The sequence below is a fragment of the Trametes versicolor genome (assembly GCF_000271585.1).
Source record: "Trametes versicolor FP-101664 SS1 unplaced genomic scaffold TRAVEscaffold_9, whole genome shotgun sequence".
NCBI lineage: Eukaryota > Fungi > Basidiomycota > Agaricomycetes > Polyporales > Polyporaceae > Trametes > Trametes versicolor.
Window position 1 is genome coordinate 2,584,229 of NW_007360329.1, and position 15,417 is coordinate 2,599,645.

At 55.3% G+C, this 15,417-nt stretch overlaps 5 protein-coding genes across 5 annotated transcripts; 3 read left to right on the forward strand and 2 right to left on the reverse strand.

The window, feature by feature from the left end:
- Positions 1-152: 152 nt before the first annotated feature.
- Positions 153-1,304, reverse strand: TRAVEDRAFT_22522 (uncharacterized protein; the record flags this gene model as incomplete). The annotated part of the gene is made up of 5 exons (XM_008042722.1): positions 153-290; positions 537-710; positions 772-957; positions 1,027-1,191; positions 1,251-1,304. 5 exons carry the CDS (start codon positions 1,302-1,304, stop codon positions 153-155), a joined length of 717 nt encoding a protein of 238 aa, XP_008040913.1.
- Positions 1,305-3,327: 2,023 nt separating this feature from the next.
- TRAVEDRAFT_129629 (uncharacterized protein) lies at positions 3,328-3,763 on the forward strand (the record flags this gene model as incomplete). The annotated part of the gene is made up of 3 exons (XM_008043471.1): positions 3,328-3,398; positions 3,455-3,521; positions 3,578-3,763. Coding segments are annotated over 3 exons (324 nt in total), but the record flags the coding sequence as incomplete, so codon positions are not given.
- Positions 3,764-4,732: 969 nt separating this feature from the next.
- TRAVEDRAFT_129519 (uncharacterized protein) lies at positions 4,733-5,398 on the forward strand (the record flags this gene model as incomplete). The annotated part of the gene is made up of 1 exon (XM_008043472.1): positions 4,733-5,398. A coding segment is annotated over one exon (666 nt), but the record flags the coding sequence as incomplete, so codon positions are not given.
- A 922-nt stretch (positions 5,399-6,320) lies between these two features.
- TRAVEDRAFT_30729 (uncharacterized protein) lies at positions 6,321-7,084 on the reverse strand (the record flags this gene model as incomplete). The annotated part of the gene is made up of 4 exons (XM_008042817.1): positions 6,916-7,084; positions 6,707-6,856; positions 6,503-6,655; positions 6,321-6,443 (listed from the first exon to the last, which is right to left on the reverse strand). Coding segments are annotated over exons 1-4 (413 nt in total), but the record flags the coding sequence as incomplete, so codon positions are not given.
- Positions 7,085-8,889: 1,805 nt separating this feature from the next.
- On the forward strand, positions 8,890-15,360 carry TRAVEDRAFT_129902 (Serine/threonine-protein kinase; the record flags this gene model as incomplete). Its single annotated transcript, XM_008043473.1, has 29 exons — positions 8,890-8,940; positions 8,994-9,041; positions 9,101-9,189; positions 9,483-9,627; positions 9,684-9,791; positions 9,849-10,134; positions 10,192-10,305; positions 10,355-10,563; positions 10,614-10,677; positions 10,726-10,897; positions 10,957-11,099; positions 11,152-11,304; positions 11,355-11,482; positions 11,541-12,095; positions 12,144-12,173; positions 12,224-12,313; positions 12,365-12,401; positions 12,454-12,474; positions 12,527-12,619; positions 12,671-12,762; positions 12,824-12,953; positions 13,003-13,489; positions 13,546-13,721; positions 13,775-13,934; positions 13,989-14,237; positions 14,288-14,635; positions 14,686-14,768; positions 14,821-15,030; positions 15,086-15,360. The coding sequence occupies 29 exons, from the start codon at positions 8,890-8,892 to the stop codon at positions 15,358-15,360; spliced, it is 4,746 nt and encodes a 1,581-aa protein (XP_008041664.1).
- Positions 15,361-15,417: the final 57 nt, after the last annotated feature.

Here is a 15,417-nt window from a genome sequence, read left to right on the forward strand (position 1 = left end):
TTGACACAGGGAAGCACAATGACTTCGTTGTAGGAAAAATGCAAGCAAATAGATGGCATGCTTCGCGCGGATGACTACGACCGATACATGAGCACGGCGATACATAGCAAAGTAGTTGTACAAGATGACGAGAGACTCGGATGCGACCGCTTCTACCCGTAGATAACCCCGATTTCGGGCTGGATGGAACCCTTGGAGGGGAAGGCGACGCTCATCAGGACCAGACGGTCAAACTGGACGCTCGAGCCATCCCGTCCGGACAGAGGTGTGCCCTTTGCTTCGGCTTCCTTCTACCACTCAAGTCGCGTCAGCGCTGAGAACCTCAAGGGAGGGCGGGTGCGTTACCGTGAGTGCTTTCATCTCGTTGGCAATGTGACGTGCCAGTTCTCCACGGGTTATACTTCGCTGGTCGGCGCCAAATCTCACGGTGAATTGAGGACGCCTCGGCTTGTACTCAACATGCAGAAACTAGCCCCGGCGCCCAGCTATATCAGCGAACATGGCCTCAGCCAGCGTATGCATATTAGCACACGCACCTGCAGCCGCAATGAAAGCTTCTGGCTGCCTACTATCGAGCTATCATACGCAGGGCCCCCATAGTTGTCGACTACGGCCGTGTCCGTCAAGATATCGGACAGCCGAATGTCACGGTAGTAGACAGGGGGATGGTATGGTTCTTTATCTCCGTTGTAAGGAGTCTGGTAAAGGACCTGTAAGAGGGGATCATTCAATATCGGACTTGCGTAATGCAGCGCTGCATTGTTTCCATACCTCAATGCGACGATCTGGGCCATTGACGTTGGGCGAGGTGTCGTCTCCGGCAGCATTGTGGTTGTTCGGAATCCGAGACATGAATAGCCACTTCCTCCCCACCTTGTCATTGCCCTTCACATATTCGATCTTGTACCCGTCAGCGGTGAAAAACGTCGCAATTACACCCGCGGGGAAGTCCGATTCCTGGGACCATTAAGATATGTGAACAATATGTGAGCGAGGTCGCGGCGGCGACAAGGAGTTGAGACATACGGTTATTTGTTTGTATGTACTCGCATCGAACGAGAAGTCGAGCGCTGGACTGTGGGCAACCTGTATGGTGTACTTTCCGCCGCGCTCCTTCGCGTAGGTGTACTTCAGGTTCCCGTCCATACTTTGCGTGACAACCGTGGCGAGAGGAAACACCTCGTCGGTGTCCTTTAATCAATTATTGTCAGCTCCACTGTTCCGCACTGCACAGCAGTGGCCAGACTCACAAGGACGTTACGAGGCGGGTTGAACGGATCCGAGGGGAGTTCGACGCCAGCCATTGTGTTGAGGGGATGCCGAAATGATGCATGCTCCCTTCGTTTTAATATCACTGGCTTTGTTCTTGATATCCAACGACAATGAGATACATTGCGGAGGATTTCTGTGAACGCCAGGTATCGGACGTACAGTGGAAAGGCAGATATCGCTCAGCTTAGATTCATCCGGTTCGGCGAATGGAGGAGTGTACACCCGTCGTACGGGATAACACTCAAGTAGTGTGGTTCTCCTGGTACATTTTGTGTCAGTTACCGCAGAGGCCGTCGAAGATATCTTGAATGCCATCCAACGGAGTAGAACTTACACTGTATATCCGAACCGCCGCCGCTAGATATCGATATGACATGTTTCTATATCTTGCAAACTCTCAAATCCAGCACGAGCACGCTGGAGCAGTGCGACTCCAAAGCGCACGGTGCACGAAGTGGTACCTGGGGAACATCTTTTCAGACCGTTGACCTGCGGGTGAGCGTCAGTAGCGAGCGGCATGCGTTCGTTGCGCTCCCACGTGATGGGAAATGTCCCGACAGCCCAGCAGTAGGCGGATACTTAAAGTTTAAGGATATCTCCTTCAAACCACTACTTCCGGGCACATGTACAGTGGCTGTCTATCCGACTCATAATCTGGATATAAGCCGAACTTGACGGAAGCGACGTGCAGGATCCGTACTTACCATCCATCCAGATCTTCGTTATATCCCCAGCTACTAACGTTCGCTCGGCACTACCGACAGTCGTCGTCTCAGCGTTGTACAGAATGGTATCCGGATTTCAAAACAGAGCACGGAGCTCTGCGAGCGAGCTATACATAGCATAGATCCGTGGCCACCAAATGACTCGATACAGTGCTGCAGCGGCGGCATGAAGCCTCGTGGAACGACGATCCAGTCGCTCCGATGGGGCGGAGACAGCGGCTCTGACCATGACTGGACTCGGCCGCGCCGACTGAATGCGCTGCGGCCCTTCTTGGGGACACGGTCGCCATCAGCGCTCGCCGCTTGGAGGGCGCACGGGGCCGCGGCCGCATTAACAGGCCCAAAAGGGGACGGCCGCCCCTAGGTGCACAGAGGACCCCCGCCTATGCCGCCAAAGGTCCGATCGCAAAACCCTCGGATTTGACCACATTTATCAGCATACCTTTTCGGGATTATATACAGCATGATTATGGTACATACCCTTTTGACGGTCATTTTTATCAGCATGGCGATCGGACCTCGTGCAGCATAAGGGTTCGATTTGTCTAGTCTCCTGGGTAGACGTACCGTGGAGCAAGCTCAACAGACCGTTTTGTCCAGCATATGGGGATCGTACCCCCAAATGCGAGCCCAGTGCTGCCCAGTGGGTACCGTTCTGCTCAGTCTTCCTCGACAGCCGCCGGCAGATACAGGTAGGCCGGCCGGGCAGCTGCCTCTTTTGTCAGCATAACGGATCGGACCTGCGGCGCCCTAAGGCCCATTATACAGCACATATTATCCGACATAGCTAGCCATAAGGGCCCAATATACCGCATAATTATCGGACATAAGGCCCCTTTATAGGCCATTTTGTACAGCACTATTATCGGACCTCTTGCAGCATAGGCGGGGGTCCTGTGCACAGCCATCTTCCGACGTGGTTCATCACGGCGCACGGCGATCTGGCGAGCTCGAGGTTCTGTGCGTTGCTTGCCGTCAGGCGACTCTGATGGAATCGAGCACATCTGTGTCGCATGCAGAGGAGCCCCACGGCGAGTCATTCGAAGGGAATGTAGCTGCTGGCGAGGGCAGACGTTGTACGCATGGCGCGCTCGCGACGCGTATAAGAATGAGGTGAGATGAGGGCGGAACCTCACTGCTCTCGGCCTCTCGAGCATCTCCTTTCTACGCACCTTCGCTCACCAGCCGACATGTTCTCCCGCTCTGCCTTGGCTGTTGCTGTTGTCGCCGCCGTTGCCTTTATTGGCGGAGGTGAGATTCACCTTTACCTGTGCTGCAACGAACGCTGATAGATGTACCGTACTCGACAGTGTCCGCGCAGGAGCCTAACTGTGCGCGTAACTACACGGTCGAGCTCGGCGACACCTGCGACGGCATCGCGGCGAAGACGAACACGCCCACGTTAGTGCCCGCTACACACTCTTGGTGTCACGATAGACTTACATGACTGTTCATAGCTTCCAGCTCGAGACGGTGAACGCAGACAAGATCGACGCCGCGTGCGACAATCTTGCGCTAGGCGAGGTCATTAGATTTGCTGCCATCTTGTTCTACAGCCGCTGATCGGATTTTCCGCGCAGCCTTTGTGCCTCGGTATCATTGGCGAGGACTGCGACATCACCCACGTCGTCCAGCCTGGCGACAGCTGCGGCGTGATCGCGCAAAACGCAAAGACGACCCTGGACATCCTGTTGGCCAACAACCCAAACGTCAATGCTGACTGCACGAACATCGGTGTCGGAGAGGTACATACGCCCTTCATATGACGTCTCGTTTGGAGATGTGCTCACCAGTTTGGCGGTCTATCCAGGTCCTTTGCACGGCAGACGAGGTTATCGGGAACTCGACGACGAGTGCAGCCTAGGCTGGCTAACACATTGAGCGTGACACGGGTCTCGAAAATATTTGTTTAAGTCGTTGCGTACTAGTCGAAGAGCTTGAGGTGAGATAAAATGTGAACGTCAACGAGCTCGGAGGTGCCATTTATGATTTCAGTGGCTCATATATGGCCTTTAAACAGCTCACCAGTAAGTGTATCTGGACAAGACGGGTATCAGTGCAACTGGTCAATTGCACAATGTAGTCTCATGAGTGCAAAGATTTCCTTGTGCTACATGTGTATGTCGTGGTGGGATGGTGGTCGCTGGACGGAAAGCGGCGGCTCTCGTTGCAGACGCTCGCGGCTCCGTGATCGTCCGGTCTAGATTACCCTAACCTTAGACGGCGACTTGAAGTATTCGATCATGCGAACTTGTTCGCACTTGCCGCATCCCACGTTCATCCAGCCTTTGTACTTTCAGGACAAAGCAATGCCATGGCGGCAGCCCAGGCTGGGGTGTCTCCGTCACTGTATCTCCTCTAGACGGCCACCTTTCGCAACACCAGAATGGCCCAAGCTCGCCAGCACATCTCTCCGGCGGAGAAGGGCAGCACAAACGACTCAGAACTCGGCTCAGCCCGGCCGCATTTGCTCAGACGAGACCCGGACATATGGTTCGAAGAAGGCAGCATCGTTATAGTTGCCCAGGACGTCGGGTTCCGCGTACAGTCTCAGACAGCGCGTACGATATGATGTGTGCGCTCCGCGCGCTCTACGACGGCCACAAGTACGTGTCTATGTTGCTGAGTAGCCGTATCTTCGTTCAAACTCGCCCCTTAGGTACCTCAACGGCTTGTCGCCGTACATACCCTTCTCCGTGCTCTCCGCGCTTATGCGCCTGGGACACAAATATTAGCTCCAAGACATCATTGACGATGCGGCGCGCTACCTCGAGGATTACTTCACTACCGACTTCAACATCTGGCTCCAGTATTGCCGCGAAAAAAAGGACGAGGCGTTCGACTTCTCGGAAGACGAGGCCGCGGACATATTCGAAGCCGTCAACCTCGCACGTCTGACCGGCAAGGTGTCGATCCTGCCGCTCGCGTTGTACAAGTGCTGCCAACAAGATCTCGCCGCGATCATGTTCGGGATACGGCGGAAGAACGGCGACGTCGTCCATCTTAACCAGGAGGACGTCGAGCGCTGTGTCCGTGCGCGCGACCGGCTGTTCAGGGAGTCGTGCAGGATGATCGACACTATCACCGGCGCGCCCGCCGAGCGTTCTCCCCGCTGTATGACCCATAGCGCTTGCTCGCGGCAAACGGAAATTCTCGTGGAGTCGTTCACCGCCATGTTCGCAACGCTCATCAACACGGACGCTCTATCCGGCCTTGAGGAACAGCTCGGTCCCCTGACAAATCTGCCGGAGTGGACGCAACTGTGCAACGAGTGTCGAAAAGAGCTTGTCCGCCAACACGCGGAGAAGCAACGGGAGACATGGGGTAATCTTCTGGATATCCTCGGTCTGAGGCACCATAGCCTCAAGTATCGATGGTCGGGCCTCATGAGCTGTAAGTGATCTTCGGACCTCGCGCCGTGTGTGAAGGCTCACAGTTCCGTAGGGTCTCACTGACCTAGCAAATTTGGACTCGAACTTTTGTATAGTTTTGATATATCCTCATATCTCGTACGCTCAGTGGCTCGTTCATATGCGGGGGGATGGTAGTCGTCGAACTGAAAGATACGTCAAGACGCCCCGGCGTCCGCAATCAATCCCTCCCTCTTGTGCTGTCCCCCGGAGCTGTAGGGCTCGTGACATGATGCACACTTACGAACACACCTGAAGCTGTAGGGAGCGACAGGATATACAGCTGTCTGAAGTCTGTAACACAATATCCAAATATATAGTTCGAAGAGAACTCAGACGTCTGTGGTCTGTGGTGACGATAAAACTACACACGGATAAATAAGCAGAATGCGCTCAGTGCGGACGGCTGGGGCGGGTACACAAGCAGGGCGAACACGGCCCTTACGGCAAAACGGGACGATATGAGGCTGGAAAGCGAACCCCTACTCCGCGCGGATCACCCCAATCGTGGGCTGGATGCTCGCCTTGGAAGGGAAGGCGACGTTCACGAGGACCAAGCGGTTGAACTCGACCCTCGTGCCGTCGGCCTGGTGCAGGTACATGCCCTCCTGCGCAGCCTTCGCCTACCGGTTCGAGCTCTCGCGTCAGCACGAATCATACCCAGGCAGGGAGTCAGCGGTACCAGTGCAGTACGCAGTTCTTCTGCGATGTACGCGGCCAGTTTGCCACGGGTGATGACCCGGCTATAATCGTTCCCAAATCTCACTGTGAATTGGGGGCGGTCGGGCTGGTTAATGATGCTCGGAAACTGATGCTAATGAGCAACTAGGCACCGAGCGGGGAGTGCCGAGGTACATACCAGAAGGCGTAGGGTCAGCTTCTTGCTTTTGACTATCCCGACGTCGTAAGCGGCGCGCTCTGCATCATCTACTGAGGATCCCGCGTCTCGCAGGATGTCAGACAGCCGCATGCCCCCATACTTGATCTCAGGCACGTTCGGCGGTTGTTGAGCGTTGAATGGGTCCTGGGGGAGAATCTACGAAATAAAGAGCGTTGAGCGTCATGTATGCACTCGACTGTACTGTATACATATACCTCGATCTGACGGCCTCCAGGCATGACTGACGCGGTGTCCGTCGCGGATACAAGCTTCCAGCAGCTGTCGTGTTGCTTGACATACTCGGCGAGCAGCGCGCCAGTAGCAGGGTCGAGGATCGTCGCGATGACTCCGTTGTAGAGTTGCGTACTCTGGCATGGTCGCTGTAAGCAACAATATTGGCTGTGTAGATTTGGACGTACATCGAAGGGAAAGTTAACCATCACAGGGTCCGAGGCAGTGGAGGGTTCCACCTTGTAGGACCCGTCCCGTTGCTTGATAAAGACGGTCTTCAGATCGTCGTCGTCGCTGCGTGTAACACGGGTGCCCTCGGGGAACACCGCGTCGTCATCCTGTGCGTGCACCGCGTGAGCTCGTGCCGTAAACAAAGCGGTTTTAGAAAGATGCGCACGATGTAAGGACGAGGCGGGTCGAAGACGTTGAGCTGGATGGAGTCTTGAGGTGTAGCCATTGCGCTATGGACTGTGGTAGGGAGGATGCTGACGAGCAACGCATTTTGGTCCATATATACGTCCTTGTCTTGCATGATATCCATCGCGGATGGGAGCTGCCCAGGCGGTGGAGGCTACCGCCCACAGATGCAGAAACGCATAGGAACCCACCGTGGATAGAGAGATATCGCCATCGTTCGTATATCTGGAGTTAGTCACCTTGCGGGCGCGGTACCACTGAGTGAAAGAAAGATAGATGGTTATCTATGGCGGGCGGAGAAGCATAGCGTGCGGAGAAGCAAAGACCACACTCACAGTATATATCCACCTACCACCACTCGAGTATATCCCTGACCGCTGCCACTTGGGTACGTCCACAGCCACCACCGCTGGGGTAAAGCAGTGAGGGCTCTCTATCCTGAAGAGCCTGCGAACGGGGGTACGTCACCGCAACTATGGGATATCAACCAATGGCATTTTGGACCGTTGGCGAGTTACGGTACCAGGCGCGAGGTTGATGTGGCATATAACCCGATTTTCCGACCTGAAGAACGATCGCGTATCAGAACGATGATATACCTCTTCCAGGTGCTGTTTCCGAATGAGGGGATTCCATTGACGCCTCTCGATCCTGATATCAGCGCGACGAAGCAAATGGACTTACCAGAGAGTTCTCGCGGATATCCAGACACTCGTGGATTTCGCTCTGGTCTATCCATCGACGAATGTCTCTCGGTTTATGGAAGACGTCCTAGGCGGGACCCGAGGAAGACCTATATGGAGCACGCATGCATACATCCACAGGCTACCGCGCTGGCCGGTATCGAGGAAAGGTGGTCATAACTAGAAGGCGGCGCGTGACGCTACGGTCATTTCTATGGATATTGACGCCTACCAAAACCAAGTCTCACTTGATGAGTATCGTCGAACATGGATCGATCCCGTGCCCAAAGGCCCCGGCCTGGAAGACCTTGACCCGGTGCTTACTTTGCATGCCGGCAAGTGGCTCTGATGGACATAGTAAACACATACCACTACGACGTGCTCATGGCTGGTTATGAACGCCGCTGCCATATGCGTTCATTCCTGGCCGAAGTGGCTCCTTCGCACAAAACAGGGTGCCCAGGCTGGAAGTTGTTCCTAGCGAGGAAGGAAACTGTTACTTCAACCGTACACGGCTGTGAGGGACCTTTGAAGACAATCGTGTAGATTGAGTACGCGCAGTCGTCACCAGGATTTCGTAGAACCTTGTCAACTGCAGCAACGGAATCACATACCTTCACATACAAGCACGTACCAATAGCCTATACGGTCCACTCACAAAGATGGGCCTGGGTACGTCCACCTCGGGGCGTGTTATCCGCGACTTGCAGTGTGCCCCCCGCTCACGCGTCATACAAGCGCAGACGGCACGAACGATGATGGGATCAGCCCACATGCTCCTCGCCACCTTAGCGTAGCAGTTCCTGTCAGCTTTGCATGACAAGACGGAACCTGGTATATTCCCTGAAGTAGTTCCCGAACAGAGCGTCGTTGTGCAATATTGTAATGGCCGGTGACAGCGCGATGACAAAGAAAATCCTGTCCAGCGGTGTGCTCTGAGTGAGAGTGAACGTAGAAGGGGCGTGGGGGTGGAGCGAAGGGACGAGATCAGCAAGGGAGGAGGAAGAACAGAAAGCGGGAAGGTCGTGGCCAGGAACGCTGCGGCAGAAGGCGAGCGCACGTGACACGAAGACCTCCTCATGTCGAGGCGCGAGGCGAGTCGTTGCGGTGGGAGCTGAGTGCGGATGACTCTGTTTGTTCTCTGACCCTCACGACCACCACCACGACACCTTTTTACTGCACATACCCGCGCAATGCACGCTTGAGCTGCCGAGGTCCACTGGGCCCTCCCCTCCTCAAGCAACGACACCCACTCGCCTCCGATTTCGACCATGGATCCCCAGGTAGAAGATCGGCAACAGGAAGAGATTACCGCGCTCCAGGTCCGTCTTCGACCACGCCACCCGCACATGCCCTCCTTCTCACACTCATACAGAGTATTTATGACCAAGACTTCACCGTACGCGAGGCGAAGGCGTGGAAGGTGAGTACAGACAATGTTAGGAGCTGCGGTACAAGCGCTCATGCAGATCTTCCGCTCAGGGCGCACAACGCCTCGCCGAATTCAATATCAAAGTCGCCCACCCCCAAGAAGAACATGCAGAACATATCTATTTCTATCTACACACTATGTGAGTTCTCTCTACCTTGCGCAAGCCCATCCGAGCCACCCCCAAAACTCCTTTGCCCGATTCCGTCAAAGTCGGATGCACGGGCGTCTATGCATGTGTGCCTGGCTGTCCATGCTTAAACACCTGTCGATGAATTGTCGGAACCGTTCCGACGATCCTCTTGGGATGACGGAATGCGCACACATACGCCCATCATGCTAGTTGACTAATTGTGTTGTTATATTTGGCATTTGTCGGAACGACTATTGCTTCCCCACGCACGGAATTCTGCTGACACTCGTTGTGCATCACAGTTTCCCCAAGACATATCCTGTGCTAGCATGCCCTACGTTCAGAGTTGAGCAGGCTACCGGGCTCAACAGAGCTCAGGCAGCGAAGTTGGAGCACGCAATACAGCAAGAAGCGCAGAAGTACAAGGGCCAGGAGATGGTTTTCCAGGTAAGTAGTCGCCATTTGCATCGCGTACATGGTTCAAGGTTCTCATCTTCTTACAGATAGTGACTTTCGCTCAAGAATGGATGAATGAGAACGTCAAGCCTCCCAGCGAGGTTTCCGGCTCTCTTGCTGTGCAGATGAGTCGTCGCGCCGCCGAACAGGAGAAGGTCAGTCCTCGCAGCGCGCTTGACGGGAGTGCTGTCTGATCTCATGTACTATAACAGGCTAAGAAGCAGCGAGAAGAGGAGGAAGCTGCGGAGCAGCAGCAGCGTGCTGCGGAACTCGCTGAACAGCTTAACGAGCAGATCCGCGAGAATGCGTACCAACAACAGCAGGAGCGCGAACGCATGCAGCAGCTAGCCCGTAAGCGCGCGATGTCGGATGCGACGACGGTGGGGCCCACGGATGATACCATGGTTGAGAGCCCGGGCCAGTTCGAGGTCTTCGACAAGGAGATCCACTGGAAGAATGCCTCGTTCAACCGAGTCAGATTGTTCAACCCACGTCAAGGTGAGTATACCGCTTGCCTTTCAGGAGGTCTGGTGTGCTAATGGAATCGTTTGGTAGAGGGACTAGGGACTGTTTACCAGGCAGAGCCCGTTGTGGAGAAGTCGTTCGAAGCGATTCCGCTCGAAGTCATCTCGATCACCTTCATGTCCGATCATTACAAGCGGCCGCAGGGTACGTCTGCGTTGTCCTAGACAGATCACACATATCTGACGTCTCCCAGGTCTCAAGAAGTTGAAGGAGCTCGAAGGCGAGATTCGGCGCATCACGACGATCCGCCACGTCAACCTGCTCGCGGTACTGGGGGCCAAGCTGATCATCCCTCGCGCGCCTGACAATCCGCGTCTGGTCATTCTCACGGAGCAACGACCTTCAGTCACGCTACATGACGTCCTCGAGGACACCGACCATCTTCGTGAGGACCGCACGACGGTATGTATGTGCCACGATACTGGTTAACTGTGTACTAAGCGCTTCTGCAGGATTATCTTGGGCAAATCCTGGCGGCGATGAACACCCTTCACGCGGCTGGGATCATGCACAAAGGTATGTCCACCGCATATAGTCTGAGATCACTATCATGACGACCCGCAGGTCTCAACCTGAAGTGCATCGGTCTTGCGCCGCGCGACAGCTATGGCCCGAACAAGCTCATCAAGATCTTCAACGTCTGCTATCACACTTGTTTGCTTGCCCTGCATAGATCGAACAACATCGGGTTCGCCGGCGATCCACAAGTCGAAGACATGCAGGTCCCCGAAGGCTGGTGAGTGTGTGCCCCCGCCCTATCGCGTGATGCTTGCTAAATTACTTCGTCGTCGATAGGACACCCCAGGACACGACGGAGTCGACCCTTGTGTTCACGAAGGGCAGGGATATCCATGCTGTGGGGATCGCTCTTGTTCAGATGCTCATGGGACGCGACGTCATGGACAGGTTCCCCGATCCGCAGAGTGCGCTGCATACCAGTAAGTTTCGTGTGTATGCCCGTCCACACGTCTATTCACTAAACACTTGCAGCCTCCATATCTCCCTTCCTCCAGCAGAAGGCCGCGATTATGCTTTCTACGACGAGGAAGAACGGTGTTTCCGCGCAGAGCCTCCTTGGGGACTTCATGTCTACGTCGTCGCAGTCCACGAGCCATGTCCGCACTCCGACTATCCCTTTCTCGGGTACGTAGCATACCCCTTCGAACATGAGTCCCCTCTAATCGTATACGCAGGCCCGAAGACCCCGATGGTCAACGGCTTCTTCACAGGATCTCCTGAGACGGATTACTTCAGGATGCCCCCGCCGAAGCCGAAGCACGCAAGCAGATGGAAGGAAGACTGGGAGGAGCTCGAGCTACTCGTACGTCTACGTCCCCAAACGGCTGTGATCGATCTACCCATTGACAGTCGATCCACAGGGCCGCGGCGGCTACGGCGAGGTCGTGAAGGCGCGGAACCGGATCGACAACCGGATCTACGCCGTGAAGCGGATCAAGCTGCGCAACGTGCAGAACGACAAGATCTTCCGCGAGGTGAACGCGCTGAGCCGGCTGAACCACCGCTTCATCGTGCGCTACTACACGACGTGGGTCGAGACGACCGAGGACGGCTCGTCGACGGCGAACTCCGACGTGGACTCGAGCATGTCCGACAACACGACGGACGGCATGACGTCCGTCCCGCACGCGTACGGGGACCGCAGCGACGACACCGCGGAGGACCACATCACGACGTTTGATATGAATGATTTGGACTCACCGAGCAAGCACTCGTTCCCGAGCATACACTTTGGCTCGCATTCGGGGGACGATGTGGGGAGCGACTCGACGAGCGATAGTGATGATTTGTTTGCAGATGAGGTATTCGTGACTGCTGGGAAACCGAGAGCGATTCCGAACAACGGGAATGGCGGTAGACATGTTCCGCCTCCTCCCCTGCCGAAGCCTGCAGCGCGGATACTGTACATCCAGATGGTAAGATCATACCGTTATGCTCTTCATTCAATTGCTTATCATCCACAGGAATACGTCGAGCGGCAGACTCTGCGGGAGGTTCGTGATATCTTGTCCCTATAATCTCCTTGACTGATTATGGATCATAGCAAATCAACGAAGGCCTCGACGAGCAGAATGCCTGGCGGCTGTTCCACCAGATCTTGGACGCGCTCGTTCACATGTCGAGCCTTGGCATTGTAGGCGCTCTGCGAGTTTTACTATTTGCTATCACTGACGGTATCCATTAGCTGCATCGCGACATCAAGCTGACCAACATTTTCATTGGTATGTAACGAAGTTTTCATGGCCGTTTCAAGGGGCGCTGACGTCGCTACAGACGGGAAGGGAGATGTCAAAGGTATGTATAATTTTCGATAGGCGTCAAATACGCTATGCTAACACTTGACCAGTCGGAGACTTTGGTCTTGCAACGTCTAGTCTCGCCGCGGTAGATCCCTCGGATGTCGCGCCAACCATATCTAGACACGAAGATGTGACGTTAGGTATGATCTACGTCATGACCCCTCGTTCCGGCAGCTCACATACCGTATCAGACGTGGGCACCGCACTTTACATCGCGCCAGAACTGCAGTCTAGACGGAAGGGTCCACGCAACAGCGCGAAGGCTGACATGTACAGCCTGGGGGTATGCGTTCCGCGTGCATTTCCAATGACAATGCCCGAGTTCTGACGTTTGACATCAACAGATCGTCTTTTTCGAGATGAACTACTTCTTCAAGACGGACTCCGAGCGCTGGACAGTTCTGCTTGGGTTGCGGGCGCCTGCCGTCAATTTCCCCAGCGACTGGGATAACAAACGCGCCGGGCAGCGCCAAAGTAAGTCTATCGCTCTAGACTGATGCACAACAACTGATCATAGTCGCAGTCATCAAGTGGCTCCTGGAGCACGACCCAGACAAGAGGCCTACGGCTATGGAGCTCTCGCAGAGTCCGCTGCTCCCACCCCGGTTGGAGGACGAGTACGTCAAGAGCGCGATGAAGCTCATCGCCAAGCCCGACTCGCCGCATCTCCAGGCTGTGCTCTCGACGCTCTTCAGTCAACCTGTCAAGGCAGTGCGGACGTATCTTTACGACGCCGATGCTGAGCCGCCTGAGCATTCCGCACTGAACACGCTCGTGATCGAGCGCCTCGCGCAGATCTTCCACCTGCACGGAGCTGTTGACATCGAGCCTCCTCTGCTTATGCCCGTGACGAATGCGAAGGATGATCGTAGCCGGGCGCTGTACCTTGACCGGCATGGCGAGGTCGTCACACTTCCTAACAACGCCCTCGTCCCGTTTGCTCGTGCCGCCGCGCGCGCTGACCTCAAGCGTATCAAGCGGTACCACATCAGCGACGTCTATCATCCCAAGTACGCCGTTCATTGGAAGGGAGTCGTAACCGCTGCTAATTGAGCTCCACCTGTAGCGTCATCGCAGGACATCCGAGGGCGTCGAAGGTTGCGGTATTCGATATCATCACGCCCGACCTCATCACGGGCCAGACCGCGGCTGCGTCCGAGGCCATCTCGATCGTGAGCGACTGCTTGGACAACTTCGGCAATCTCTGGCAACACTATGAGATTCATCTCTCTCATTCTCGGAGTACGGTACTCCCTTTTATCGAACTATACGTTTTTCTGACTCCATTCTTCTAGTCCTCGAGCAAGCCATGGAGCAAGTGGACCCGGAGATTCGTGCGGACACCATCGAGATCCTGAACCAGTCCAAGTCGTCCACCTCTCAGAAACGCTCAGCCCTGATCCGGAAGGGCGTGACGAGGTCGGCCAGCGACTGGCTTGAGGTGCTCTCTGACACGTGTAAGCTTCGAGCAGCTGCATACCGTGCCCTCCGTGGCTGACATTCTTTGAGAACAGACGAGTCGGTTGACGCCTTTGTCGAGCGCCTGGATAAGTCATTCCCCCCGCTGCGCGAGCTGCTCGACTCGTATATCCAAGACATGAAGACGACTGTGCAGTTTGCGAGCGCCTCCGGTGTCACACGCCCTATGAAGGTGAACCCGCTCATGCTCCACAGTCGCACACCGTACTACGCAGACGGAGTGTGCTTTGAAGTCGTGCGGAAGAACAAGTACTCCGACGTGCTCGCAACTGGTGGACGGTACGACTCATTATCCGCATCTCGTCCCACTGAGACTCACATTTGCCCAGGTATGACCATGTGATCAGGCGGTACTCCCCTCCGAAGCCCAAGGCGGAACTGAGCTGCGCCGTCGCCGTCCAGATCTACCTGGACAAGATCACCGTCGCCCTCGCAGCGTACCAGAATGCCTCGCTTCGCACGCTCCTCAAGGAGCAGAAGTCGTTCGGGTACTGGAGCCCCCGGCGATGCGACGTCTACGTCGTGTCGTACCAGCCGGGATACCTCACAGAGCGCCTTGAGATTGCGGCGACCTTGTGGAAGCACAACATCAGTGCGGACGTGATGTACGAGGCGTCTCTGCGGGGCTTGGGTGAGAGCGAGAACCATGTCGAGCAATGCTCCCGGGAGGGAATTCTGTGCGTTGGTATTTTTTGATACGATGAGATGTATACTGACGGCAGCGTAGCTTCATCGTGCATGCCAAACCTCGAGTTGGCTCGGCACTCGTGTACAAAGTTAAGAGCGTACTCCGAGGCACAGAGACTGAAGGTTTGACGTTTCTCACTCTTCCGGAGCATACCTTACTGATATTTGCGCGCAGTGTCCCCACAAGAGCTTGTTTCGTTCCTGCAACAGCAGATCGCAGAGCAGAAGCGAATCGACGCGACTACTTCCGGCGCAGCGATGATCGAGAATGGGCAACCGCTGCCGGCCACAAAGGAGCCGTCCTCCTCTGGGGAGACGTTGATGGTCCTGCCAGGCGACATCAAGAAGCAGCGCAAGGGGACCAAGTCGGTTATGATGAACAAGGGTAATGCTTCCTCACCTGTCGTTTCGGCATGTTCAGCTCTGACCTCGATCTTTAGCTCACGATCATACTGTTGCACTCAAGAGCTCCCTACCACGCACACGGACTATCGCAGTAGACGTCCCGACTCTAGTATTCGAAGAGATGGCGAAGAACATGGACTGGCTTTCGAGCGACGAAGCGCTGCGGACAATTGCTACGGGGCTCCCCGCACAGTACGGCCACTATGCCCACCAGATTCGGGAAGCGGTGAACAAACAGAAGGGGGACGGACGATATGTGCTACTATATGGGATCCGCCAGGAACGACTCGCGCTGCTCACTTTGACTTAGGTTCGATGCTGTATCTCGTACTATGCCTGTTTCTCTCTCTCATCTGTATCCTACTAC